Source organism: Panicum virgatum, chromosome 2N, assembly GCF_016808335.1.
Source record: "Panicum virgatum strain AP13 chromosome 2N, P.virgatum_v5, whole genome shotgun sequence".
In the NCBI taxonomy this organism is placed as follows: Eukaryota; Viridiplantae; Streptophyta; class Magnoliopsida; order Poales; family Poaceae; genus Panicum; species Panicum virgatum.
This window is the reverse complement of record NC_053146.1, coordinates 51,133,119-51,159,193: the sequence shown is the minus strand read 5'-3', so window position 1 is coordinate 51,159,193 and position 26,075 is coordinate 51,133,119. Positions and strand designations below refer to the sequence as shown.

General features: G+C 49.0%; 3 protein-coding genes and 1 pseudogene across 3 annotated transcripts; all 4 read right to left on the bottom strand.

The window, feature by feature from the left end:
- Positions 1-27: 27 nt before the first annotated feature.
- On the bottom strand, positions 28-1,124 carry LOC120661061 (zinc finger A20 and AN1 domain-containing stress-associated protein 1-like). The gene has a single exon (XM_039939750.1). The coding sequence runs from the start codon at positions 846-848 to the stop codon at positions 375-377; it is 474 nt and encodes a 157-aa protein (XP_039795684.1). The 5' UTR covers positions 849-1,124; the 3' UTR covers positions 28-374.
- Positions 1,125-4,705: 3,581 nt separating this feature from the next.
- On the bottom strand, positions 4,706-5,774 carry LOC120661059 (annotated as a pseudogene).
- A 215-nt stretch (positions 5,775-5,989) lies between these two features.
- On the bottom strand, positions 5,990-6,890 carry LOC120661060. Its single transcript, XM_039939749.1, has 2 exons — positions 6,540-6,890; positions 5,990-6,355 (listed from the first exon to the last, which is right to left on the bottom strand). Exons 1-2 carry the CDS (start codon positions 6,820-6,822, stop codon positions 6,126-6,128), a joined length of 513 nt encoding a protein of 170 aa, XP_039795683.1. The 5' UTR covers positions 6,823-6,890; the 3' UTR covers positions 5,990-6,125.
- Positions 6,891-14,477: 7,587 nt separating this feature from the next.
- On the bottom strand, positions 14,478-20,156 carry LOC120661058 (zinc finger protein WIP2-like). Its single transcript, XM_039939747.1, has 2 exons — positions 19,112-20,156; positions 14,478-15,407 (listed from the first exon to the last, which is right to left on the bottom strand). Exons 1-2 carry the CDS (start codon positions 19,886-19,888, stop codon positions 14,949-14,951), a joined length of 1,236 nt encoding a protein of 411 aa, XP_039795681.1. The 5' UTR covers positions 19,889-20,156; the 3' UTR covers positions 14,478-14,948.
- Between the last annotated feature and the right edge of the window lie 5,919 nt (positions 20,157-26,075).

The window sequence follows — 26,075 nt, the reverse complement described above, 5'->3', positions numbered from 1 at the left end:
AGGCAATCATGGCGCTGGTGTTTTGGGTTTCTGTACGAAAGATAGAAATGTATAATATTTTTTGCACAAAGCTTTGCGACTGACAGGTACATACATCCAATCCATTTTGTTCATCCTTTTGCCCTCAACCACCGCGGCGGCATCATCACCCCCATTATTATTACACTATTCTTTGTCCACCTCTTTTCTTCCCGTTTTTCTTCCATTTGAAAATCGTAAAAAAGAAAGGAGATTGAAAATCAAACGCTTCGAAGAACAGCATAGTAACACCAAGGGAAAGGCCTTCCATTTCCGTGGATGTGTGTCTCCTCTTTGTTTTCCTTGCTTGCTTGCTTTGTATCCTCTGGATGGAGGGATTTTGACTCCGTCGACGATCAGAACCTAACGATCTTGGCGGCGCGCACCACCGGGTTCTCCCGGGCGATGGCGTCCCTGGCGGCGCCCTTGTAGTCGTAGCTGCAGCCGTGCCGGTCCGAGTACCGGTGCGCGCCGCAGAACAGCTCGCCGCACCGGCACCGGAACGCCGTGAGCCCCACCCGCTTCCGGCAGCTCGAGCACCGGTTCGCCGGCGTCCTCGCCGCCTCCGGAGCCGGGGCCGCCACGGCCGCGTCGGCCGGGGAGGCCAGCTCCACCGGCGCCGGCCTCGGCTGGGGCGTCGCGGCCGGCGCGGGAGCCGGGGAGGACGAGGAGGAGGTCGGCGACGACATCGACGCCGTGGCCGCCGAGAAGCAGCTCTGGCAGAGGTTCTGCGTAGCCGGGTTCCCCGGGAAGCCGCAGTTGTTGGCGCAGAGCGTGATCTCCGGCGCCCGGAGCTCCGTGGGCTCCTCCTTCTTGTCGCGCTGCGCCATGCCGCCGCCCGCGCACCTGGTGGAAGGAACCGCGCCTGCTGCCTTGGGTGTGCCTGCGCGGTGGCGCGGCCCGGAGCTTCGCCTCTCGGAGGGCGGGCGGGGGGCGGGGAGACGGGAGAGGCCGGGAAGCGGGGGGACGAGCTCGCGAAATCGGGATTGGGGAGGAGGTCGCGGCTGTGATCGGCGAGGAGCGAGGAATGGACAAGAGGCGCCCGGGCCCTTTTTATCGGGGAGACGGGGACGCGTCGTCGTCCCCTTCCTTCCGCGGACGCGCAAGCGCAGCGGGCAAAGGCAACAGCGACCCGTCGCCCCGCCCGCCCGTGTTATTTCCGGCCGCGGCCGCGCTGGCGCGACGGCGAATTACCGGCGCTACCCCTGCCATGCCACCCGGCCTCGCCCCCGTTCCGGTCTCGGCCACCTGGCGGAACGCCCGCCCGGGAACGGCATGGGAACGTGAACAACATGGCCGCGCGCTGGCGTGGCGCGCCGCGGGCCACAGCTGGGTTCGGGGGCGGTAGCCGGTAGGCTTAGCTGGAGCCGGGCGGCCGGCGCACGGCTGGGAGCCGGGGAGGGGTAGGATCGTCCCGTTGGCGCGCGGGTATTTTTAGGACGCGGTCGCACGGACGGACGGGGCGTGTGCTGGTTGGTTTGGTCCGTCCCGAGTGAGTCGGCCGTGTGCGCGCGGGTGGGCTGGGAGATGGGACCGGGCCGCGGGGCAAGTAGCCGCCCGGGCTGACCGACCACACCAATCGAGGGAGACGCGGACGCGCAACCGAGGGGAAACGGAGCGAAACCGGCCAGGGTCAACCATCGGCGCCCGCGCCGCCGGCTCTCGCAGGATTGGCGTACGGCGTACGGCCGCAGGAGCTTGGAAGCCGTCGCCGTCGTCGGCGTCGGCGTCGGCGTCTCGCGTACACCACCGGACCGCACGTTCGGCGCAATCCTGCCCCGACGAATCGATAAAACTAATCCAGCCCAAGCTCGCCGCGCGTGGCGTCGCTTTCGGGCGCTGAGCTGCTGGATTAGCATGGCCATTTCTCTTGCCCCCCCCCCCCCCCTCCCCTGATATCTCGCCCGTCCACATCGCGCGTCTACATGCCTGCCGCCCCTATGACGTACTGACACTAGCGCCAAGGTCAAGTTGCTGAGGGATGGGTGAGGGAGAATACCCCAGCGAGGGGCCTCTTCCTCTGATGAACAGATTTCCATGTCGACATGGGGAACTCGTGGCCCGCCCGCCCCGCGCCATCATCTTCTTTCCTGCGCTGTGCATGACGCCTTGATGTGCCGTTCCCAGCGGCAGCGCCGCTGATTCGAACGGAAAAGAAATCACCGTTGCATCAGCGTGACCAAGGCCATGTTTATGTTTAGTTCCCACCCGTAAACATAAAAAAACCGTAAACGCAAAAAAATGCAAAATTTTTTTGTTAATTTGAAGTACTAAATGAAGTCTATTTACAAAACTTTTTGCATGGTTGGGCTGTAAATCGCGAGACGAATCTAATGAGCCTACTTAATCCATGATTGCAACAGTGATGCTACAGTAACCATTTGCTAATTATTACTTAATCATGGATTAATTAGCATCATTAGATTCGTCTCGCAATTTACAACCCAACCATGTAAAAAGTTTTGTAAATAGATTTCATTTAGTATTTCAAATTGGCAAGATTCCCACACAAATTTTTTTTGCGTTTACCGCCTAAGGGAACTAAACAGGGCCCAAGGCGCGGGGTTCCATCGGAGTGAACGTCTGAACAAGGACGGGCGCACGAGAGCGACCGCCGATCGGGATAGGCGGATGCGCCGTCTCGCCGGAGACCACGACGCGAAGAAGAGCGCGCAGCTTTCCCCAGCTTGCGTCGCTGCTCCGGTGGCTGAGTCGCACAAGTGGCCGCTCCACTCCCCACCAGCACCATCATCCCCTGAAGCTGAAGGCCTGAACTGAACACGCGGTGCCCCCCAACTTGTTTACTACGCGAGGAAAGCAGGGCCGTAATCGGAGCACCCGTGAGGCAGCCCAGCTGCTAACCAGCGGAGATTGGAGGGCGCCCGGGCACGATCTCACGGCCGACTCCGGATCAGTAGACCGGCGGCAGGGGCCACCAGGCAGCAGCTGCGAAAACGCATGGCCGGCGGCGGCGGGCACGGCGGTCCACGGCTCGAAAGGGCGGGCACGGCAGCTCCGGTGGCCTGCCACTGCCAGGCCGAGAGCGGTAGCTAGAGAGCTAGCTGGATAGGGTGCCTTTTCCGAGGGCCGTCTCTATCGGCGAACAATCCTCAGCTCGGGAGGGAGGATGACGAGAGCCAAGAAGGCCATATCCGGCGAGATATTATCTGGATCGGCAAGTTGCGCATGCCTACAACAGCAGATGAGGCGGATCCACTAAAAAGAAACGCATCAGGCAGATGGTTTTGGGCCGGCGGACGGATAGAGGAGAGCCATCTTGGATACCTGGAATCACGAACTGCAGTGGTGACGGCGACAGCCAGTGCCGATTTCTTTTCAACAGATGCTCGACAGCCAGCCCCAGAGCCGGCACAGGACATGGCTTGATCATCGCCACTGGCCACGTAATTTTGCTTTCCGACCAGGGCCGCAGTTCAGTTTCTCTAGTGCTGAATACTTGTGCATTTGCCATCCTTCATGTACGTTACAGTATTTCTATATCCTTGTGTTGGGTTTTGATTGGGTAGGTTTAATCGGCCTATAACCACTTGTGTGTATAAAACGGTTATACGGCAACCAAAGTTTTGATCGATTTATCAAGCTCTAGTGCGGCTACAACTTCATGACTCATGAGGAAGATGAACATGATCTTCATCGCCGGTACCAGCCAGCACCAGCTTAGGGTCAAGCTGGTTATGAAAGATGTTTGGCTGTTTGAAAGGATCGGGTGTTCTAGTCTAAGAGGGGGGAGGGGGTGAGTTAGACACTAATAAAAACTATGACCTATGACTCCAACTAGTTTGCACAAAACTTAAACTAAAACATGCTATCTAGATGTGCAACTAAGTTGTTCTAGTGTGAAACTCCTATCCCAAAAGAGTTTAGCAACCTATAGCCTTTCCTATCAAGAAACTATTCTATGAAAGTAAAGGCACACAAATTGCTAGTATGAAATGCGGAAGCTTAATGAGCGGGATAGAAGATAGCAAACTCTTGACGCGGGTGTTTATCCCGTGGTTCGATTAGCCACAAAGGCACACCTACATCCACGTTGTTGTAGCACTCACTAAGAGTATTGCTACTCGGCCTCCTTTTTGAACCATCGGTTCATCCGGTGCCTATAAGCTGACTTGACTTCGATTCCCTTCTGCACCAAAATACCATGGCATCGGTTCTTCCGACAACAATCGGATGCACCGATGCACATGCGTCGGTTCTTCCGGTGCTACCAACCAAAGAGCTTTCAGGGCACTGCCCTGAGACCCGCGAGAGGCGGCTCCCCCTCGACCCCCGTCCGCTAATCGGGTAGCAGAACCCCGTAGGGGCGGCCCTTCGGGACTAACTTTGCCTATCTTCTCTTTGTCATCACTTGAACTTAAAATCTGAGAATGGTCATCTTAACAATCATATTAGTCCCATTGATTGCGTTGTCATTCGATCACCAAAATCACTTAAAATGGCATAAATGGTGCCATGTTCGTTTCACTGTTGAAGCAAGACGCATCTGTATTAGCTGGAAGAGAATAGTTCCCATTTCTTGTGTCAGCATTGGAGGTGAAGTTTCATTCATCAACTAAGATTAATTTCGATGATGTGGCACTTGTGCAAATCAGCCCGTAAAAATTTCCTACTGAAAATGATCTAATCGGCTGAAATTACTGTTGTCGGGTCGATGGAGTATAAATCATCCCGGAATGGTTGTAGCGTATGGATTACAAACCTCAGAAAACTCTAGTCTAATCCAGTCGTAATACAACTCGGCCTTCCTCGCGGGTTCCCTCCGTGTTATAACCCCAGGCCCCAATCCCCAAATTCCTTGCAGATTTCCCCCAAATTCCCGTCCCCAACCTTGCTGGCTCGTGACACAAATATTTTGAACAGTGAATCTGACCATTTTCATTTATTTACCGTACTGTACAAATCACGAAGGCTGCGCACGATGATGGTAAAACGGAACCGCCCTAGACCACTGCCATTGTTTGCCGTTCACCTTGTCTCGTCAATCCCGTCCTGCTCCGCCGCGAGGTCCGCGCATATCCTCTCCACGACCTCCCTCCCCTTGTCCGCATTCTTGGTGAACCTCTCCGCGCAGCGGCGTTCCACGAGCTCGGCCACCCGGGCCGGCGCCACGGCGGCCAGCGGCGCGCAGCGGATGGTGGTCTCCTGCCGGAACAGCGTCCACTCGTCGGGCCGCTCCGGGTGGGGCGCGTAGCTGCAGCGCTCCTCGACGTCCACGAGGCCCCGGAGCGTGGCGTTGCGGGAGGCCACCCGCATGTCCCGCGCGGGCGCGTCCACGTCCGTGCGCTCGACGCAGAGCACGACCACGCCGCCGCCGGCGCGAGGAGGCCGCGGAGGAGGAGCGGCGGCGGCTGGGTCCGGCCCGCGATGGCGCGCAGGCGGCCGGAGCGGCGGTCCACGTCGCAGGACAGCGTGTGGACGTCGAGGATGTGCGCGAGCGCCCCGGAGGCGGCGCGCGCGGCCGGGTCCGTGAACTTGCGCCACGCCGCCGCGGTGACGCGGTGCCAGGGGTGGCGGTACACGTGCTCCTGCGTGTAGGAGACCACCATGGCGCCCGCACGCGCGTGCCCGCGGCGAGACCGGCGGGGGGAGGGAAGGCGCGGACGTGCGGTTCTCGGTGAGCCAGCGAGAGAGGTGGCGCCCAGGGAGCCGTGGAGGAGGGAGGGGAGGGGTTCGTGACAGCAACTGCGATAAATGGAATGGAAGCGACCTTGGAGTCGGCTAGCGTCAGCGTGGGGTTGTGTCCGGAGAAGCGGAGAAGAGGACGGGAATATTCGCGTCGCGCGGGGAATTAAACCTGACTCCCCGAGCTTGTAGTTCTATTTTTTTATAAAAAAAATTGCTTTGCTGTCGAGCCTGGGCAGCCTTGGGCCCAGGAACATGCTTGCGGCCATGGCGACAAAAGCAGACTAATACAATTAATTGGCGCCAAAGTGATCTAAACAAAAAAAAATTGAAGTAAGATCTAAACAAGAAATAACTTACATCAGAGAAGTTTGTGATCTTATTCGTATAGTACAAGATTTTATTGCCGTCTCGACAGAGCAGTGACTTGACAAGATTCTATTGACACCCAAGAAGAGCGAGAGCTAGAAGAGGGTGTGGCCGTCGTCGTAGGAGACGTGGCACCCGCGCTGACACGGCGGCGCGTCCTCGTCGCGCTCCTGGCAGCAGCTCCAGCGCTTCTTCCAGTTGGCGCGGCCGGTGCTGGGGCGGCTCCCCTCATCGTTCCAGCGGTAGACGATGACCCCGCTCCTGTCGCTCCACTCGCCGTCGATCCCCTGGTGCGGCGGTGACAGCGAGAACAGCCCCTTCTCACCTGCGATGCGATGCGATGCGATGCAATGCCACGCGCATGGCATACGCTCAGACAAACGAATTAGCCCCCCGAAAATGCGTGGGCCTCCATCACACTAGCCCAAAAAAAATAGTACTGGGCCCCCACGAGGGAAGACATTTTGCAAGCCCACCAAAAGCCAAAAACGTGGAGGAGGGTCGGGTACCTGTGACGTGGCCGTGGAAGGCGCAGGCGGTCGGGTGGTTCTCCTCGTCCCGGTACAGGCCGCCGCACCTCAGGCACCGCTTGGTGTGCTCCTCCGTCGGCGTCGCCGCGGGGGGCGAGCCGGCGCCAGGACTCGTCGCTCTGGCTCGCGCGCGCAGGGGCCGGCGTGCGGCCGCAGCCGTGCGGCGAGGAGGGCGACAGCCACAAGGCGGCGGCGGCGGCGGCGGCAGGTTGGGCGCTAGGGGCCAGTAGGTCCGGGGCGGTGCGAGCGGAGAGGAAGCCATGGCGTCGGGCGAGGATGATGTGGACGAGGACGACGAACGAATGGCCGGGCCGGCGCCCGCCGCATCTTCCGGATCTTAGATGGCAACGGCTATTTTACCTACGGATCCGGACTATAGATGGCAACGGGTATTTTACCCGTGGACACCAATGTCACAAACCCGCACCCGCGAGCAAAAAACCACAACCGCACTCGCGCCCGCTACCCGCCACGGGTAGCAAGTTACGCCCATGCCCACTATGAAAAAACACGGGCATGAGCACTTAAAACCGAAAAACCGAACCCGAACCGAACCGAATAGACCGAATTTTCGGTCTATTCGGTTTTCGGTTTTCGGTTTCGGTTCCTAAAATCAAACTGTTCGGTTTTCGGTGTCGGTTTCGGTTCCGTTCTCCTGAAACCCGAATAGACTCAAAGAACCGAAATGTTGAGAAAATGTTGCGTTTGAAATTCCACCATATATCTTTGCTGTTGTAATTCTAGTGAATGAAGAATTTAATTTTCCAATTCTTTAGGTTGCTCGTGCTGTCTGCTGGTGTTGTGCTGTACTGCTGTTACAGCCAACATGCATGTATGGAGTCATGGAGAAGGGTGGAACCGTGGAAGCCTGGAAGGTGTTGGCAAGTTGCATTTTCTTTGGATGATTAAGGATGGAGCCTGTCAGGCTGCCACCTGGTGTTTGTCAAGACTTTTAAATTTGTTTGTCATGAACTTGTTAAGTTATTTCCTAGTCTCTTGTCCTGTGGTGACGTATTGTGGTACTGGTACTATGGTTAAATTATTTTCTAGTCAATTTCTGTCACTATTTATCTCATTGTGTGATCTGAGTAGTGGCTTTGTTCGGTTATTTCGGGGAACCGAATAGACCGAACCGAAATTTTCGAGTTATACGGGTTCGGTTCCTGCAATTTTTCCAAAAACTTCGGTTCTCAAAATTCAGAACCCGAAATTCTCGTAACCCGAATAGACCGAACCGAACAACCCGAATAGACCGAACGCCCAGGCCTAACCACACCTACAGGAGGATGGCTGCCAGGGAGGCGCATCGGCGGCCGGGGTCAGGGTGGCGTAGACGGGCAAACAACAGCCGGTCGACGGGGTAGGCGGGGCGATGCGGACGGCGGCCGGGGCCATGGTGTCGACCGTCGGTGGCCGAGGCGATGGGGTGACGCGGATGGCAGCCGGGGGCGACGGGGTCCACGAATGGCGGTGAGGCGACGGGGTCCACGAATGGCAGCGGGGCGACGGGATCCACAGCTGGGGCGGATGTGGGCGATGCGGACGGCGGCTGGGGTGGATCTGGGTGACGCGGACGGCGGCCGAGCGGTGGAGCAGCGGTCCAGGGTCCCGAGGAGGAGGGAGGGAGCGGCGGCCGGCGGTGGAACGGCGGCCGAGCAGTGGAGCGGTGGTCCAGGGGCCCGAGGAGGAGGGAGGGAGCGGGGGCCGGCGGTGGAGCGACGCCCGGTGGCCCGAGGAGGAGGGAGAGCGGCGGCGGAGCGGCGGCCGCCGGCGGAGTGGCGGCCGGCGGCCCGAGGGGAGGGAGGGGCGGACCGCTGGCTGAGGAGTGCGGGAGGAGGGAGCGGCGCTGGGGGCGCGGGACGCTGGGCTGGGTGGGGGCGGTGGCGGGCACTCGGGAGTGGGGAAGGAAAGGAACAAGAGAAACCCTAGAGAGTAGAGATGATTTATATAAAGAGTGTTACTGTGTTAGGACCCACATGTCAGCGGGTTTCCGGTTCGGATATTAAATTTTCAAACCCGTTATGAAATACCCGTTGTGTTTAGAGTTGTACCCGCGCCCGCGCCCGCGGGCACAAACCCAAACCCGAATCCGCGCCCAGCGGGTCGGGTATCCGCGGGTACGCAGGTATTTTGTATCGGTTGCCATCTTTATTCCGGAGATATTGGAATGGAAAAAGTCTACTTCGCCTCCCCCAATTTTCGCGAAAGTCTAATTTTCCTCCTCCAACTACAAAACCGGTCGTATGACCTCCTCCAATTCTTCAAAACCGGTCAACTTTCCTCCCTGACTGATTTGAGGATGAGGTGACAATGGTTTTGATTTTTTTTGGATTTTTCAGATATGCAAATTTAGAAGTAACAAAGTATAAAAAAATATTGATATTTCACAAAACACTAAATCATAGAGCATGAATAACATTACAATAAGATGTACAAGATTTTATTGATGAAATTTAAATTGTTGAAATTTAAAAATATTGATATTTCTAATTTTTTAGGTACCCAAATGATTGCTAAAAATTTTGTCGGTACTCTGCAACTGGGGCACCCACTCCTACTGTGACAAGACTCGCGTAGTTATCCGTAACTACATTCTAAGGAGCTGAGCTGCCGGACCCCCTGGGGTCCGGCTCCATCTCACCGGACCAACGGTCCGGGACCCGCTTCCCGCTCGGGGACGGGTCCGGTGTCACCACGTGTCCCAGAGGTGGAAATGCTCAGCACCTGTGGCCGCGGACCCGGACCCCCGCAGGTGGGTCCGGGACCTCCACGTGCCTATCCGGACCCCCGTGAGCTCTCGGCTCAGATAGCTGCTCGGGAGGGGTTCAGAGCCGCCACGTGTCACGCAGACGCGGGCGCGGGCGTAAGCCTTCCGCTGGAAGCTCCCTCACCCACCCGCATTAAGTGCGAGCGGTTGAGGCATGTTCTGCTGCCGCTGGGCACGTGGCAGCTTTTGTCAGTCCACACTGTGGATCGCCAGCCCTCCTGCTGCATTAAATGCTGGTGGTTGAGGCGTGCGCTGCCAGAGCAGGGCATCGGATACCCACTCACAGGTTGGACATGCGTGACATGAGAACACGGTAAGCCCGCCTGTTTCCAAGGCGGTTCGTCAGTTACCAAGGCGAGCATTAAAGATTCAGCGCCGCGCGGATGGGCAACGAGTCATGATGACCAGCTACTAACTGGAGCTACAGCGGACTGAGTCAGTAGTTCGGCGCTTCATCTTGACCTCAACGCGCGGCTCCAGAGACTAGACTCTACTCCGACAGGACAGCTCAAGACCATCCCTGGTCAGAAGTTACGCACGAAAGCCGACGACAAGATCTCTGGATCTGAGACATTGAAGGCCAAAGTGTAGTTTCTAATACATCGCCGGGCCCACCTGTCGGGGCCCCGCTCAGTGTACGTGCTCCCCTTGGACATATAAAAGGGAGAGCACGCCCGCTAGAACACAGGTTCACACTGACACGAGGTTCCACAAGTTTTCACACATGCAGAGACAGACATAGCTCCTCCCCCAGCTTGCACACAAGCTCAGACAATACATCACACAGTGGACGTACGGTATTACGCTCCGGCGGCCTGAACCACTCTAAATCCTTTTGTGCTTCCGTGTTCTTACGCCTCTAGATCGAGCATTTCTTGACTGCCCCAAGCACATCCTACACTTAGGATTAGGCGGGTGCATTCCGCCACCCGGCTGTGGTTTTCCACACCACGACAAATTTGATAACATTATATTTGTGTATCCTTTTAAACCTTGTTGATGTGGTATCTTTATTTGGCAGATGCTATATATAATATATATTATATATAGCCTGTGCCAAACAAAGATACCAATCATTTGGGTACCATAAAAAATTGAAAAGTTTTTATTATGACTCCTTTTAAAATTTCAATAATTTAAATTTTATTCAACAAAATCTTGCACATCTTATTGTACTGTTATCTATGGTTTGTTTTAGCGTTTTATGAAATATCATGATTTTGAGAGCTCTCTAAGTGATACTTTGTTACTTCTAAAGTTGCACATATAAAAAATAAAAAAAATCGTCAAAACTGTTGTCACCTCAGTCTCAAACCACTCAGGGAGGAAAGTTGTCCGGTTTTGATAAGTTGGGAGAGGCCATATGTATGGTTTTAGAGTTGGATGAGGAAAACCAGACTTTCGTGAAAGTTGGGAGGCAAAACAGATTTTTTCCTATTGGAAGTATGGGCTTCTGGGCCTGTAGTAGCCTCTAGCAGGCAAAAAACAAATTAAGGCCCGAATGCTAGCCCAGCAAGGTCGGTCCACAAAATGATGAAGCTGGATGGGCTTCTGGGCCTGTTTGTAGCATTCTGAAGGCCTGCTTCGGCGGCACCACATTAACGAAGAACAATAGCCAGGCAAAAGCCTTCCTTTCCCAGGGGTGTTGGCGTGAGCTTTTCTGTTCTTGTCGTCGTCTTCATTTCGACTGTTGTTGTTCTACAGTCACCTGGTCTCAACATTTACGGCCACACCTCCAGGTGACCTCCATTTGTATGGGCGGCGTAGATAACTGAATTCTGCGCCGAACTAACTGCTACACCTACTGGACTAATCACCTGTCAGTTGACCTGCTACTTTGTTTGGTTACTTTTGTGAAGGAAAATTTCTTTCAACAAAGCCCCAATATGCAGTCTGTTGCTGAGATTTTTCTTCTACACAAAAATAAAAAAGAAGGGAGATTTGGGATTCGCTGGCCTGCAGCTAGAGTGTACTTTGGGCGCACTGGCATACCCACCTTTTCACGGCAAAGGCTGAAGGAAGACCTGAAGTTGCTTGGCCAGCGACGGGACGTTACATAACTGCAGGCCGGGGCCGCCGGGCAAAGGCCATGTTTAGTTACCAAAAATTTTCAAGATTTCTCGTCACATCGAATTTTTGAACATATATATCATTAAATATAGTTTAAAAAATAATCAATTATATAGTTTAGCTGTAAATGTTGAGATTATTTTTTTTAGCCTAATCTATTATCTTATTATTTGGCCAACAAACGGAGCCTCCACATTCGCTCTCAAGGCCTAGAAATTCCCACGTTAATCGGAGAAAAATAGAAAAATAAAATTATCCACCACTGCCATTATAATAAAATTAGCCTAAAATATCCTTATGCCTAATTAAAAATCACCCACCAATGCCATCATGAAAAATTAAATATAAAATACAATTTAGCTATGTATCAGTTACAAATTTATACTATTAATAAAAACTAAAGCTAACAACAATCCATCAAAATAAAACGAAAATAAAAATAATTATATGCATAATATTATTAAAGCTCAACAAATCAAATTGTTATTATAGGTAGATCATATTTGAATTGTTTTAACCAACAATAAAACATAATTTACGATAATGAATAGAGTGATGTATGGTAAAAAAAAATAGTATAATCTTTAAATAAGGATACACGACATGTAATTTTTTGAATTTTCAATACTATGCCTAGTTAATTTATGTTTGGACACTAATTACTAAATAAAAATGAAAATGCTACAGTAACCGAACCTAAAAAAATTTCGCGATCTAAACACACCCAAAGTGCAGTAACTTGCATTCAGGTAAATAGATAACTGACAGGCTGAAAAATGACTCAAGGCTGCGCGCGTCGCTACGGCCGGCGCAGCGGAACGGACGACTTGCCTGGCCGAGAGACGGGCTACAGCAGGAACCGGGGTGGAGGAAAGAGTGCAGCCTCCGGCACGCTGCCGGCTCCCTTTCCTATCTGTCCGCCCGGCGTTCGCAGACGAACTCGCTTCAGTTCTGCACCTCCTGGTCCTGGAGTGCACGCAAGAAGCAAGACGTCGTCCGTCCTTCTCCTTCTCGCTGGGTAACCAAGATCCAACAGTGATCCACGGCCGCTAGCAACAGCAGCAACAGCACGATCAGAGGGCCCCCCGTTTGATTCCCTCCGGCGCAGGGGGGCAGCTTTTCCTTTCGGCCCAGGAGGCGCAAGCGAAGCTCATCATTTGACGCCACCGTCTCATCAGGCTTGCCTATACATATTTCTGTCGGCCATTCAGGTGCGCCCAAAAAGTTGATCCTCTATTCCTCTCCGCCCCTCGATCCATCTTCTTCTTTCTCCGCCTCGACCTCGATCTCGTGAAAAAAAGAGAGGATCGATCCGATCCGATCCGGCGCTGGGGTCGCTAGCTTTTGTATCTCTCGAAAGCAAAGTTGTGTGTGTGTGATAAGCTTGGCCATGGCCCGGTGGGATGGGAGGTGGTGGAAGCCTCCGCGTTCTTCAGTTCTTGGAAGTATCTATCTATCTCCGCCGGCTACAGCCTACAGGCTGCAGGCCCCCTTGTGCCTTTTCCTTTTTCTGGGGCATGCAAAGAAACGGGAACATGTCTCGCAGCCTTTCTGCGGGCACGCATGGGATGCTTGCACAGGAAAGAGCACGCAGGAACTGTTTCGCGTGTAGATGAAGACGTACGTAATATAACAGTGAGGCAGCAGCGGCATGTTGTGCGGCATATATGGCACAAGTGCAGAACTAAACTGGAATTTAGGCAAGGTGGTATGGCTGGTATCATGGTCCTCCATCACTGCAGTTATTAGGTGTATTCGAGCCATATCAAATTTGTTTTGAAACATGTTTGAGCCATATCCATGGAAAACCGATCACTAGACCAGAGTACGTATGACATGCCAGATTTTTTTTAAGGATACATGCATAGTTAAAAATGGATACAACCAATGAGTCCTCTACTGCATTATTCCTAGGAAAAGAATCAATAGGAAATGATATAATAAAAGGTCAAAATCCATTTTACTACCCTTGGCATTGTACTTTGTCCCCTTTGACTCCCTTAGAAAATTAATTTCTACTCCCATCAAACACTTAAATGGGGTCGATGCAACCCTACTAAAAACGTTCCTTCTGTTTTGTTGGGAATCACGATTTGAATTTTGCATTATGAGGGTGATAAATAATGAATCGTAGTAATTAATTTGTAAGAAAAAATTTAGGATTTTTTTAATAATTATTTCCATGTAGTTCCATATCGTGATTTTAAAACCTGTATTAGCTGCATTTAACGATAAAAATGATCACGAAAAATCTGGTTTCTTTGGGGGGTGCAGTTGTGAGATTTCTAGATTTGTTGAAATCTTGTATAGGAGTTTAAGTGGACAACTAGAATAGTTGGGTAGTAAAATGAATTTCTAAAATTTAGAACATGTATACAAAAATAATAACTATTTGATAAAATACGAAGGAAAATTGTCTGTAAGTAGTGGGTGTTGTGGATCCGTTAGACCTGATTATCTGTCGGCTTCGGGTCGGGTCACTTCGAGTTTCATGTCAAAAAATGTTGGCCCATGCCCGGCCCATGACATGGTCGGGTCGGGTCGGGTACTGGTTGGGTCGGGTTGGTCCGCAATTGTGTGTGTAATTTTCGGGCTGGATCGTTTTTTTTTTTGAGTTTCGGGTCAAATATTTCGGCACGTACACGACCCGTCACTTGGTTGGGTTGGGTTTTTTTTTCGGGCGGGTTGGGTCGGGTTTATCGGGTCGGGTGGCCTGTGATCAGGTCTAGGATCAGTTTATGTGTTAGCACCAAGATTATTTTGTTTGTACACTCAAAACTAAATGGAAAAAGAATAAGAGTTCCAATTCAATTCTTTTCTAAAGAAAAGGATACACAGACGAGACTAGGATAGAACTGGGCTGGGAGCACTACAGTACTTCGCTAGTGTGAAAACTTCTTTGAATCTATTCTTCTAGTACTTTTGTTATTGTTGCAATAACATATTCATTCAGTGCAGCGCACAAAATAAATTTACCTAAAAACAAATATGAATAATATGCCTTGAAAAAAATAAGTTCCCTAGGCGCCCTTTTTTTCACCGGAAAATGGGCCCCAAGCATATCAAAGACACATAGACCGTACTTGTAAGTGTCCGCGCTCAACAAGGAATTATTTATTTAATTTGTACAACATTTGCAGGTCTTGAACTGGATGAACAGGGCTAGTTCTCCACGCATGCCTGTGATCGATCGAGATGTAGTACTAGCTAGTTCCCTAGTCGAGCCCTCCTACAATCACTAGGATGATAGAGAACAAGAGTACTACAATGACCACACATGAGCCGTGCCGTACTTATGCCCTAGCAATGCAATGCAAGTTCACCCTCCAACCAAACACAACGTACCTAATTATAAGATGATAAAGAAGACATAACAGCAGCAGCTGCAGCGGCAACGAAAATAAAAGAACAGCTCGATCATCTCTTACAGTACAGCATCGATCATACAGTGTCTTTGTATGTATAAGATCGATCGATCTTCCGGCCGGCCGGCTTGGATCGGAGGCTCGGAGCTCGACCGATCGACGGATCATCATCGGTGATAACAATCATCACATCGACTTGGCCGCGGCGGCGCCGTCGTGGTCGACGTCGGAGACCGCGCCGTCGTCGTCGCCGCCGCATGCGCCGGCGCCGGCGCCGCCGACGAAGCCGTGGCCGTGTCCGAAGGCGCGGGCGTGGTCCTTGAGCGAGCGCTTGTGCTTGAACTCGGAGCCGCAGAGGCAGTACCAGAGCCTGCCGCAGTTCTTCTCGTGCGTGCGCCAGTCGCCCTTGACGGCGAAGGCCTTGCCGCAGCGGCGGCAGAGGAAGGGCTTGAGCCCGTGCTTGCGCTTGTAGTGGGTCTGCAGCGTGCGGAAGTCCTTGAGCGGCTTGGCGCGCGGGTGGTCGATGTTGTTGCGGCACCCCGGCGCGCAGCAGTAGCACGGCAGCCGCAGCATCGCCGTCGGCTGGATGCCGCGCAGCGACTCCGGGCCCTTGCGGTACTGCGACCCGTGGCCCCACATGTGCATCTGCGTAGCTAGCTTGTTGATCAGTACTCAAGGAAACAAAGAGACGGACGCACGATCAGAAGGCACACAAATTAAGCATCGCTTAATTTGTTAATCATCAGTTCAGTTATATAACTGAAGACTGACGTACATGATGAAGTTTATGGTGTGCAAGCTAGCTAGATACTGTGTGGCATAGCTTACATCATCTCATGCTGTAACACTTAGGGTGTCCGCAATGGTTAGCTATTTAGCTAGCTAGATCTGATGTGGCTACAGAAAAATAAGAGAGAGGGTAATCACTAGCGACGAGCAAATAGCTAATCTATTTCACGTAGTCTAAGAACATGTGAGATGAGCATATGGTCCAATAGTTTTAAATAATCTTTTCTTTTCTCTCTCACTTCCACATCAGCAGACTAAATAACTAGTATTAGCTATTATCATGCATCTGGTAGTATATATAGCATTACGTATATACACATATATATAGTGTTCATGCATGTGATCATGCATTCATGAGTTGAAATCAACTGTTACTATACGCCAGTACAGTTCATGCATATTGCCCTACATCGACCATAATTCAGGACTACAGTGCAAAGTTTGAATGCGTGTTGTTTATTTCGAGAGGCATATGCTCGTGTCTTTGACATTGGTTGCCTATGAATCACTGTGTTCGTCAGGCTGGAGCTGGAGTGCTATGAGAGAAAAATATTATTGGGCTAGTTAGAGCTGGAGGATGGAGCTGGAGCGATGTGAGAGGAAAGGCTCGAGCTGGAGCAACAAGCCGAACGCAGTGATTAATATGATCAGAGAGAGAAGACACTGCAGGCTGCCAGGCTCCAATACATTTTGTTTTTCCTTGCAGCGGCCAGCATGCCGGTCAGTGGTGAAACCGGAGGAGCCGCATGATCGCATAGGCCTGGCACACACCAAGCTTTTGAAAGCGAGGCCTGTAGTGTACTAGCAGCTAGCTTCCAGAGACAAGCTATAGAGACCATTGCTTGTGATGCGTTTGTGTTGTTTCTATCGGAGGAGAGCGATCTGAGACTAGGCCCGTGTTAAGTTCCAAAAACTAAAATTCCAAAAAAAAAATTCGGCACCCGCATAGAGACTTAAATCTAGACGAAATAAAAAACGCATTGCGACTGCTGTCTATAAATGGCGAGACGAATCTAATGAACCTAACTAGACTGTAATCATACGCTAAATTACTACAGTGATGCTACAGTAAACAACCTCTAATGATGGATTAATTATGCTCGTTAGATTCGTCTCGCGATTTACAGACGAGTTCTGTAATTATTTTTGTAATTAGTCTATGTTTAGTACTTCAAATATAAAAAAATGTCTTTTTAAAAATTTTACACCACGCAACCAAACGGGGCCTAGCTACAGAGGGAGTGGGCGTACCGTGTACGAGCCTGATTGCGTCTGCACACAGTGAGCGTGGCAGGGACGCCATAGCTAAGCTACAGCAACGACCACTGCACATCTCTTGCAGTTCTCGGGAGGCGTGAAGGAGGCAGCCAGCGAATCTATCCCAAGTCAATGCTAATTAGATTCCAGTGAAAAGGAAGAATGCAACCGAGAAAAATACAAGGCCGTGTTTGGTTGCCTTCCGTAAAATTTTTGAAAAGACATCTTTTTATATTTAAAGTACTAAATATAAACTAATCATAAAAATAATTACAGAACTCGTCTGTAAATCGTGAGACGAATTTAATGAGACTAATTAATCTGTCATTAGAGGTTATTTACTGTAGTATTACTGTAGCAATTTAGCATCTAATTAGGTTCATTAGATTCGTCTCGCCATTTATAGACAGCAGTCGCAATGTGTTTTTTATTTCGTCTAGATTTAAGTCTCCATGTAGGTGTCGGAAATTTTTTTTGGAATTTTGGTTTATGTAACCAAAGACGGCCCAAGTGTCAAGTGTGTGTGTGCAGTGTTGTCTGTCCTCAAGTACTATCCTGATCGATCGATCATCCTGTCTCTGAAGAAAGAAAGCTCATATGGGCTACAATGATCGAAGATAGATCGGTGGTGGAAATGGTAGTGGTCTGGGAGATCAGGCAGCGGCCATGGTGTGCACGCTCCAGCAGCGACTTTCGCAGATCAGACGCGCTATCTGCAGATGACCAAGCTCCATCCGTGCCACATAACCAGAGACAGAGAGAGAGACAGAGAGACAGAGAGAGAGAGAGAGAGAGAGAGATTTTTTTTGAAAGATTATAGAGAGATCTTCGCTGGGATATGGATGATCTCCACGCAGCGCCGCTCGCCTGCTGACTTGCTGAGTGACTGCCCCGCATGCACCAAAGGAGACGAACTCCCGGAGAAAAGCACAAAAGTTGCATGCATGCATGCTTCATGGCTTCTCCTGGCCATGCCTGTCTTGTTCAATCACACGAAAAGGCGGCCGCTGCGGCCGGCCTGGCCCTGGGGCCTCGCCTCGCCTTCTTTCATGTTTCATCGCCGGTCAGGGGCCGGCCGGCCGTCCAGACTCCAGACCAGACATGAGCACGTGCATGAAATCTGGCTCTTTCACATGAGCAGCTAGCAGCTAGCTACTCCATGGAACAACTGTTTGCTTCTTCAGCAGTATTATTGCTTTGATTTGTCCAAAGGAAAAAAAAACAGGATGTGCATCTATGCTACTTCGAACAAACAAACAAAGAAAGAAACAGAAGATTTGTGTATCCACCTATAATCTGGATCAGATTATTCCCAGATCAGATCATAGTTATAATCTACGCACTGATAGCAGCATCCTTAATTGTACTCACTGGTCCTTGCGATGGTTTCAGAGATTCGTTGGCGCAGCAGCTACAATTTAAGGGAAGATCACTAGATCTGTAGATCAGACGTTTGCTCCACTTTGTCCCGGCAAAGGAACCGCGGCTATTTATTATTTACACCACCAAGCTGTTTGACAGGGTTTGTTCGATCGTGCTCATTTCGCGACGGCCGGTTTCTTCCCAACTGTAGAAACTTTATTTAACCTACTACCACATCATTTAATGTTAGGTAATTCTAATTAGGCAACATATCTAGTGCAAACCAAGGACTTCGTGCAAATCCGTGCAAACCTACTAAACAAAGTTTCAAAAAATTCTGAAAAAAATCATGAATGTGCTTCTCAGCTTACCTCATATATATATAAAATTTCATGGTCAAATTCGTCTTACTCTAGAAGTTACAAAAAAGACAAATTTTCTGACAACAATAATGGTTCAAATGCATCTCAAATTTGTCTTTTTTGTAACTTCTAGAGTAAGACGAATTTGACCATGAAATTTTATATATAGATGATGTAATCTGAGAAGCACATTCATGATTTTTTTCAGAATTTTTTGAAACTTTATTTAGTAGGTTTGCACGAATTTGCACGAGGTCCTTGATTTGCATTAGATATGTTCCCTTCCAATTATTGGGATCGACGACGACATCTATATGCATGTTCAGGTGCCGAAGAAACTAGCAGCCCCAAAATTATGTCGTCCTAAAAAATGCAATAATCAAGCATGATTTGTGATCACCAACGAGATGGTTTAATGCGCCAAGAGGAAAATTTCAGCTTGTGAATCATAATCAAGCTTGGATTTGTTGGTAGCTCAATTTAAAAATCCAACAAAAAATAGAGGAGAAATGCATGGTGCAGGTGTGTTGGATGGATATCGAGCTGATGATAAAGTGAGCACAGAATCGATCGGCTCACCTGCATGTTGTTGTATCGGTTGAAGGTCTTGAAGCAGACGGGGCAGGAGAACTGCGTCGGGCCGATCAGGATCTGCGACGGCGTCGGGATCCAGTACTGCCCCTTGTTCAGCCGCCCGATCGGCGTCGACGGGAACCCTAGCGGGGCTGCCACGGCCTCCCCTTCTTCCTCTTCCTCCTCCCCGCCGCCGCCGTTCTCCCTGCCATTCCTCCCTTCGTCGTCCTCCTCCTCCTCGGCGCCGCCGTCCTCATGCCTCCTGCGGGCGCCGATGGGGTCGGCCGAGCCGGCGCTGGTCGTCGGCAAGCCGATGCGCAGCGCCACGATCACGTCGCCCGCCGCGGAGCCGCCGGACTCCACGTCCATCGGGTCGCCCGCGGCCTTGGCGTTCAGGTCGGCGAAGAGCCCGCCTCCCACGCGCTGCTGTCCGTGGCCGCTGTTACTGCTCGCGGCGGGGCCGCCCTCCTCCTCTTCCTCGTCGTCCCCGTCCTCGTCAGAATCCGCCGCTACCCGGCCGCGCTGCCCCGGCTCTCGCGTGATACCGCGCGACGATGACGCGGCCGCCGGGGCGAGCGAGAGGAGCGGCAGGGCTTCCCGGAGCGGGGGCGAGGGCGGGGCGGGCGGCGTGTGGGTTGGTGGTGGCTGCAGATGCGCGGCGAAGAAGGGCAGGGAGGAGTAGGCGGCGGGCGTCACTGCTGGCGCCGGCGGCGTGGCGGGGTGGTAGTAGTAACGGTGGCGGTGCGGGTGGTTCTTGAAGAAGCTCGTGTAGGGGTTCTCCATGGCGGCAGCGGCACAGCAGCTGCCGCTGCCGGCTGGTAGTAGCTCGAGGTTGGGGGTAGCTTGCGCCTAGCTCCTCGATCGGCTGCTAGTAGACACGCTTGTGTGGTGGTGCGCGCGGCGAGGGGTTATTATAGGGTGGGTGGGGGCGTGCGCGCGCAAGGAGTATTCACCGTGCCACCTCTCCCTCCATGTCGAGCGCATGCCTGGGCTGGAAGAGGGGAACTGTGACTCTGAATGTTCTTGCATTGTTTCTTCTTGGAGGACTGTGTGTGTGTTCCATAATTCCATTCAGACATGGCGCGATCTGTGTGCAGTATGCACATTCAGTCATCATGCCTGTGGGAATCTTAGGTGGAATGGATGAGGGCTGCTGGGGCTGTTTCTGGCCGATCTAGTCGAAACCCAAAAGAGATCAAATTCCTTTTCAGAAACAGAAGCTTCATTTACAGCAGGAAATTTCCCGGCTCTTACAGGAAACACGTTCAAGAATTCAGATGTTCCGCGTTAAATTCTTACAGATAATTGTATTCAAAATTCATGTACTCCAAATAGGTTTGTAAAAGATATGCACTTTTGTTTCATAAAAAAAAAAACCGATACTCTTTGATGTTGCGCTTGTTATAATCTTGACAAGGTACACGGAGCATTCGGACGGTGAAAAATAGTTGCAATTTCGATAAGAAAACACCCCACAGGGTGGCCTGGCAATCATGATTCATCCATGACTTCTCTTTCTTTTTTTTTAACAAACCAGCAGGAGAGCTGTCTGTTATATTGATTAAAAGAGAGGGTCCATGAATTTTTCTTTGTTGCCCTTGTCCATAGATAAAAAAACAATTATTTGAACATTATAGTCTCGCAAGGTTGCTTCCGAAACATGACCGTGGATGCGACCTTTCCAAACATTATTATAGTTTCGAGGAATTTCCTCTCATTCAAACTTGTGAAACAAACAAAGGTAATTGATGGAGGATATATGTGGTACTCCGGAGTCCAGAAACACGCGACTTTTCAGGAAATTAAATTCAGTACCTATTTGAGATGAAAAAAAAACCATCTCTATGTCCAGGTACAATATGTGGACTGTACTGTCAATATTTGGTCCAGTTGTTGAAAATTTTATAGTGAAGCTGGGGTTCTGCTTATTCAATTTCTTCATTGTCTGCGCGGCAGGTCACGGCGCAGCTGATCCATGTACACATCAGCGTGTAGTGCTACTTGCCATCTCGTTTTCTCAGGCGAGGGTCCACCAATCACGGATTAATGAGAGAGGGTGCTATTTGCCGAGTTGTAATCAGGACACCGACAACTAAAGTACTGTGTGACCAATGAGCAATAAGGACGAAAATATCACAGAGCCAAGAGAAGTAGGTCATTCACAAGATACACATTACGAAGTCCACGTATATGTGGCCTATTATAACAACTTGTAGTCTTGTACTACAGCTAGATGGTGCCGATATGGACCTTAGGCATGTCCCTGCGGCACTAGTTTCTCTGTTTTCATAGACAAAATGTTCGTATGAGATTCCTGTTTATCCTGTTTTAGCTATGTGTGCATGTGTAAGCACCTCTCGAGATATTTGCCGTGCATATAGGCTGTTTTTTTGTTTTGGCAGAGTGAGTTTACTTGCTAGGAATAGTCGTGCATCTTAACTAGGTATTGTCACACTATTACAGCTTCCGAAAGGGTAAATACCCTCGCGAAATTGGCGTGAACCAAATTGTAGATGTCACTAGTAGATCGATCTCTCTATTTGGTTCACTAGACCAACAAATCGTGCCCTAACACGGGCTCTTAATTTTAGGAGGTATACATAATTATTAAAATTTATAGATAAATATGGGAGGATGACAACTAATAAAAAATTACTTATTTTTATATTCTCTCATTTTCTAATATTGTAACACAACACTCATACATGCATATACTTTCTTATCTTTATGTGATTAGTTATAAACTACCATATATGTTTCCCATCCTCATTAACATTTTTTTTCTTTTTTGTCACATCTTCATGTGTGTTTTAGTTGAAACCTTAGCACATCAAATGGTGCTCCATCATGGTCTAGTAAGTTTGAGATATATAACTATTAAAATTTATGGGGCCACAACTACATAAAATTGCTTATTTTTGTGCACGTTTTCTCTCTCTCCTTCATTTATATTCTAACATAATATTAACAAGGATATTTTCTTATCTTTTATAATATTGTGATACACATTGTTACCATAACCTATATGCTTTATCTATCCCCATTCGTAGTTTTTCCTTCTTGTCACACGTCCATGTCTGTTGACATGTGTCTAGTTCAAACTTTAGCTTGAGCTGCATGTGGCATGTACATATATATCAACTGTTGCAGTGGCGGACGCAACTTAGAAAATTAGGGGCAGGGTGGGGGATTTGTCCACCTCCTACTCCCTCTTTTTCTTCTTCTTCTTCCTCTTTTCTTCTCTTCCTCCTCTCTCTTTTCTTCTTCCTCTTCTTGATCCATGGGCATTAGGCCTGGGGAGGGGGGCCTAGGGCGACTCCCCATAGATCCACCCCTGTTCTGCGTGGTCTACATGGTGACACACATCATGAATGCATACCTTGGGTTAGTCTTTTTATAAACAACATCAGTGGGGAAATTTAAATGCAGAGTCGGGGGGGGGGGGGGGGGGTCCTTTGCATTATGTTTAACAATGAAGGAGGTCAGTGATTTGCATGCAACTTAGAGGGTATATTGTTTTTAAAATGGAATAGATAGGCAATTTATATGAGCATTAGGAGTTTCTTTAGATTATTTTCATGATTATAGAGGCACATAGTTTAGATATAGAATTATGTACTTTGTACTACTTTTATAAATGTACATCTTATTTTTTAGAAAAAATAGATAGATGCAATGAGCTTTATATAAATGATGATTGGAGACATTCAAATTTAAAGGAATTTTTAGGATTTATATTTTCTTCTAGCACTAGCATGTCTCGCGAGGCTTATGTGGCAGATATAAAAGGAGTCTCCATCAGTAAGAGTAATATGATTATTAGAGTTTATCAAATTAATAACCTGATGTTTCTTATTTTAGTTTGAATTTCTAGTATTTTTTCTCTACTATATATGACTCGTAAGTATTGATCACAAGGTGGTTCTAAAGAAATCTTCCATCTTGTAATAGTAAGATAAGGCGAGGATGAGGCCTCGTTTTCTTGTCCCTGCATCAACTTTTCCAGTGCATATCTGGCTTAGTGCCACTACTGAAAACAAGAAGGATCCTAACGGTCAGGAATTGATATGCTTCAAGTCATCCTCAGGACGACTGACAAAAGTCCATCTTTCTTGATAATATAACGTAGTCCTGTCATTGAATTCCTGATGGTGAGCCGTCACGAATTGTATTACTGACGGTAGACCTTTCCTCACGGTTTTTGGTTGTCAGGAGTTTGCTGTTTTCTGGTAGTGAGCAACAAGATACTGCACTCTCCTATAGAATATATACAAATTACACACTCGCACTTGTTTTTCTGAAAAAAAAGAGTTCAAAAAGGAGCAATGCTACAGCAACACCTATCTTTATTTGCGAGTGTGGCAAGGGACCTATCCAGGCCACATGGAGACAATGAGTACGAATTAATTAATAAGGCTACGGCTAAATAACAACACGTGCGGTGACTGGAAACGAACTGTAAATAAAAAGAAAAACAGGACAAAGAGAGCAGCGTGCGGCTCCGGTCCGTGCTACAGTGCCTTGGCACCGTGCGGCACTGTGCGGCACTGTAGCACGGAGCTGAAACGAAGCCGCTTTGCCTGCGGAAGGAGTGAAGCCGCTGAAGCTGCGGGAGGGTGGCTTCACCGGCTCCGTGCTACAGTGCCGCTACAGTGCGTTACAGTAGACGAAGCCGGAGCCGGTGAAGCCGTTGCCAAACAGGCCCTTAATTTGTTCCTAGCTAGAGCAATAATCCATCATCCGATCCATGCAAAAGCTAGGAAGCCTAGGAGTACGTGATAGTCCCCGTACGTGCCTGTTTTGCTCCGGCAGATCGCTTGGGATGGGAGGCACAGGTCGTAGTGGCTTGGTGTTTTGAACGGCATGCACCTGGCACCTCCTATGCGCGTTCGTGTGTGTCATGGACTCATGGTCAGGTATAGGATCTGGTACTCTGGTTGGACCTTCAGGTTCCACACCACCCATGGCCTAGAAGGACACCCGACCGGACCATCAGGAGCTTCGATGAACGACGTATAGAGACCGACGGCAACCGGCCGGATTATGAGCTAGGAAAAGCAGCGGAGAAGTAATTCATGACAGCAAATAAACTTGGGCCATGCATCGTAGTCGTCGTAGTAAATGAGGATATATGTGGTCACGTCCTCACATGACAGTGTATATGTAGAAGGTGGTTCGCTGGCTACATGCTGAAATAATTAAGCACGATCGGCCTGGAAGAAACATATGTACCGGTACATAAATTAGGGACCCCCATAAATTAAGAACTGTTAATTTTCTAGGCTACACATAGACGGGTACGAAAGTAGAGCTCCTCCGTTCTAAATTATTGGTCACTTAAGTTTTTTTTCCTGGATCAAACTTTAGTTAACTTTGATTGAGTTTTTTGAAAAAAAGGTATCATTGTTTGCAGCATCAAATTTGTTCCATTAAATCTGTCATGGATCATGTTTTGAGAGTGTATTTTTGTATTACAGAAATTTGTATATTTCACTATATATTTGCTAAAGTTAAAAAGGTCTAACTTAAAACAAAAATAACTAAAGTGATATATCTTTCAGAAGTTGGAACGGATCGGAGGAAGTAGGAATTGAGTTCCTATATACTGCACGGAAACTCTTCATTTTGTACCCTTCTTTGCTGGCGTGAAGTATTGACTCAAAACATCTCTTTTTACGTAAGTACATATATGACGTTTGTCATATATTTTTTTCTAGTTCTGTAGGTCACAATATGCTTACAAATTTCACTTTACGTTTCTTGCTTTTTTTTGAATTAAATAACTTTTCTGAATAAATTTGAAAATGATTTGTATGGACGGGTGATATGGGGGCGTGTGACTCCCTCCACTAAAAATGCGGCTGGGCAGGTGATGATGTCATCCACTCATCTGCCCCTACAAATCAGCCCTATTTTTAGGAGCGGGTGATGGCTTCACATGCCCCTGCTTCGCTCCTTTTGTAGAACGGGTTACATTTTGATCTGCCTCTAAAAAATTGGGCATTGTTATAAAATATTTTTGTAGTAGTGGATCGGAGCTAGGTAGCTTGAGCCTATGTCAAATGGATGGATGAGCCTCTTGTAGTTTTATATAGGTATTCAGAAAAAAAAATATGTGTGCTACTGCTAATCACAGTGGCATTTCGGGTCACGTACGTAGAGGAATAGTTCAACCAGACAAACGTGCGCAGTGCTGGCTCGCTCTGCTGTGTGCTTCTACTTCTAGTCGCCATGGATGCTACTCCCTGTCAATTGTATCTAACTAATTAGCTATTATTGAATTCTGAGAGCTATGTATGTATATATGTATATATACCTCTCCTATCTATTAGGAGGTTTGCCCTAAGTCAACCTTTTCTAATATTTGACTAACAATATCTATAAAAATAATTTATTTCAAATAGAGAATAATATTAAATAAAATTGAAAAAAATGTTTGACATAAACTTAAATAAAAGTAGATATATTTTAATGTGAATGGAATACTTATCTTTTTCCTGCATCCATATACACAAATACTATGCATATACTCTCCATTTGCCTTGAGCAAAAAACGAGCATATAGGAGTACATTATTGATACCTGAGAGAACAATGGAGCCAATAATTGTATATATTAATTAAAACTCGGCATTCAAAGCGTGCACAGTACCTGCAGAGGCGGCCTTTACCAACTGCAAGCCACTGTTTTGGTTTAATTAGATGGTCCATGCAATTCCTGTAGGCTGATGGTGATAAGGCCTGGGGAATCTTTGAACAAGCCATCCATTCGGTCTGCATGTAGGAAAGGCCGGCACTTGGTAGTACAGTTCTGTTCTGTAAATAATTCTACATTCATTAATTCCCAATTAGATCGAAAGTGTCTTAATCTTGGAGTACATAGGCTTGAGTTAGTTACCTTAAGAGTTCCAGGGACAACGGATGATGGAGTTGGTTATTCATTCATGCATGCGTGCCATTTGCTGATTATG

What these genes read in the sequence shown, in the direction of transcription:
- LOC120661061 (XM_039939750.1), bottom strand. Translation starts at nt 848, where the DNA reads ATGGCGCAGCGCGACAAGAAGGAGGAGCCCACGGAGCTCCGGGCGCCG.
- LOC120661058 (XM_039939747.1), bottom strand. Translation starts at nt 19,888, where the DNA reads ATGGAGAACCCCTACACGAGCTTCTTCAAGAACCACCCGCACCGCCAC. An exon ending in ACCGATACAACAACATGCAG is followed by an intron (nt 15,408 to 19,111) that starts GTGAGCCGATCG and finishes CTAGCTACGCAG; the next exon opens with ATGCACATGTGGGGCCACGG.
- LOC120661060 (XM_039939749.1), bottom strand. Translation starts at nt 6,822, where the DNA reads ATGGCTTCCTCTCCGCTCGCACCGCCCCGGACCTACTGGCCCCTAGCG. An exon ending in CTTCCACGGCCACGTCACAG is followed by an intron (nt 6,356 to 6,539) that starts GTACCCGACCCT and finishes ATCGCATCGCAG; the next exon opens with GTGAGAAGGGGCTGTTCTCG.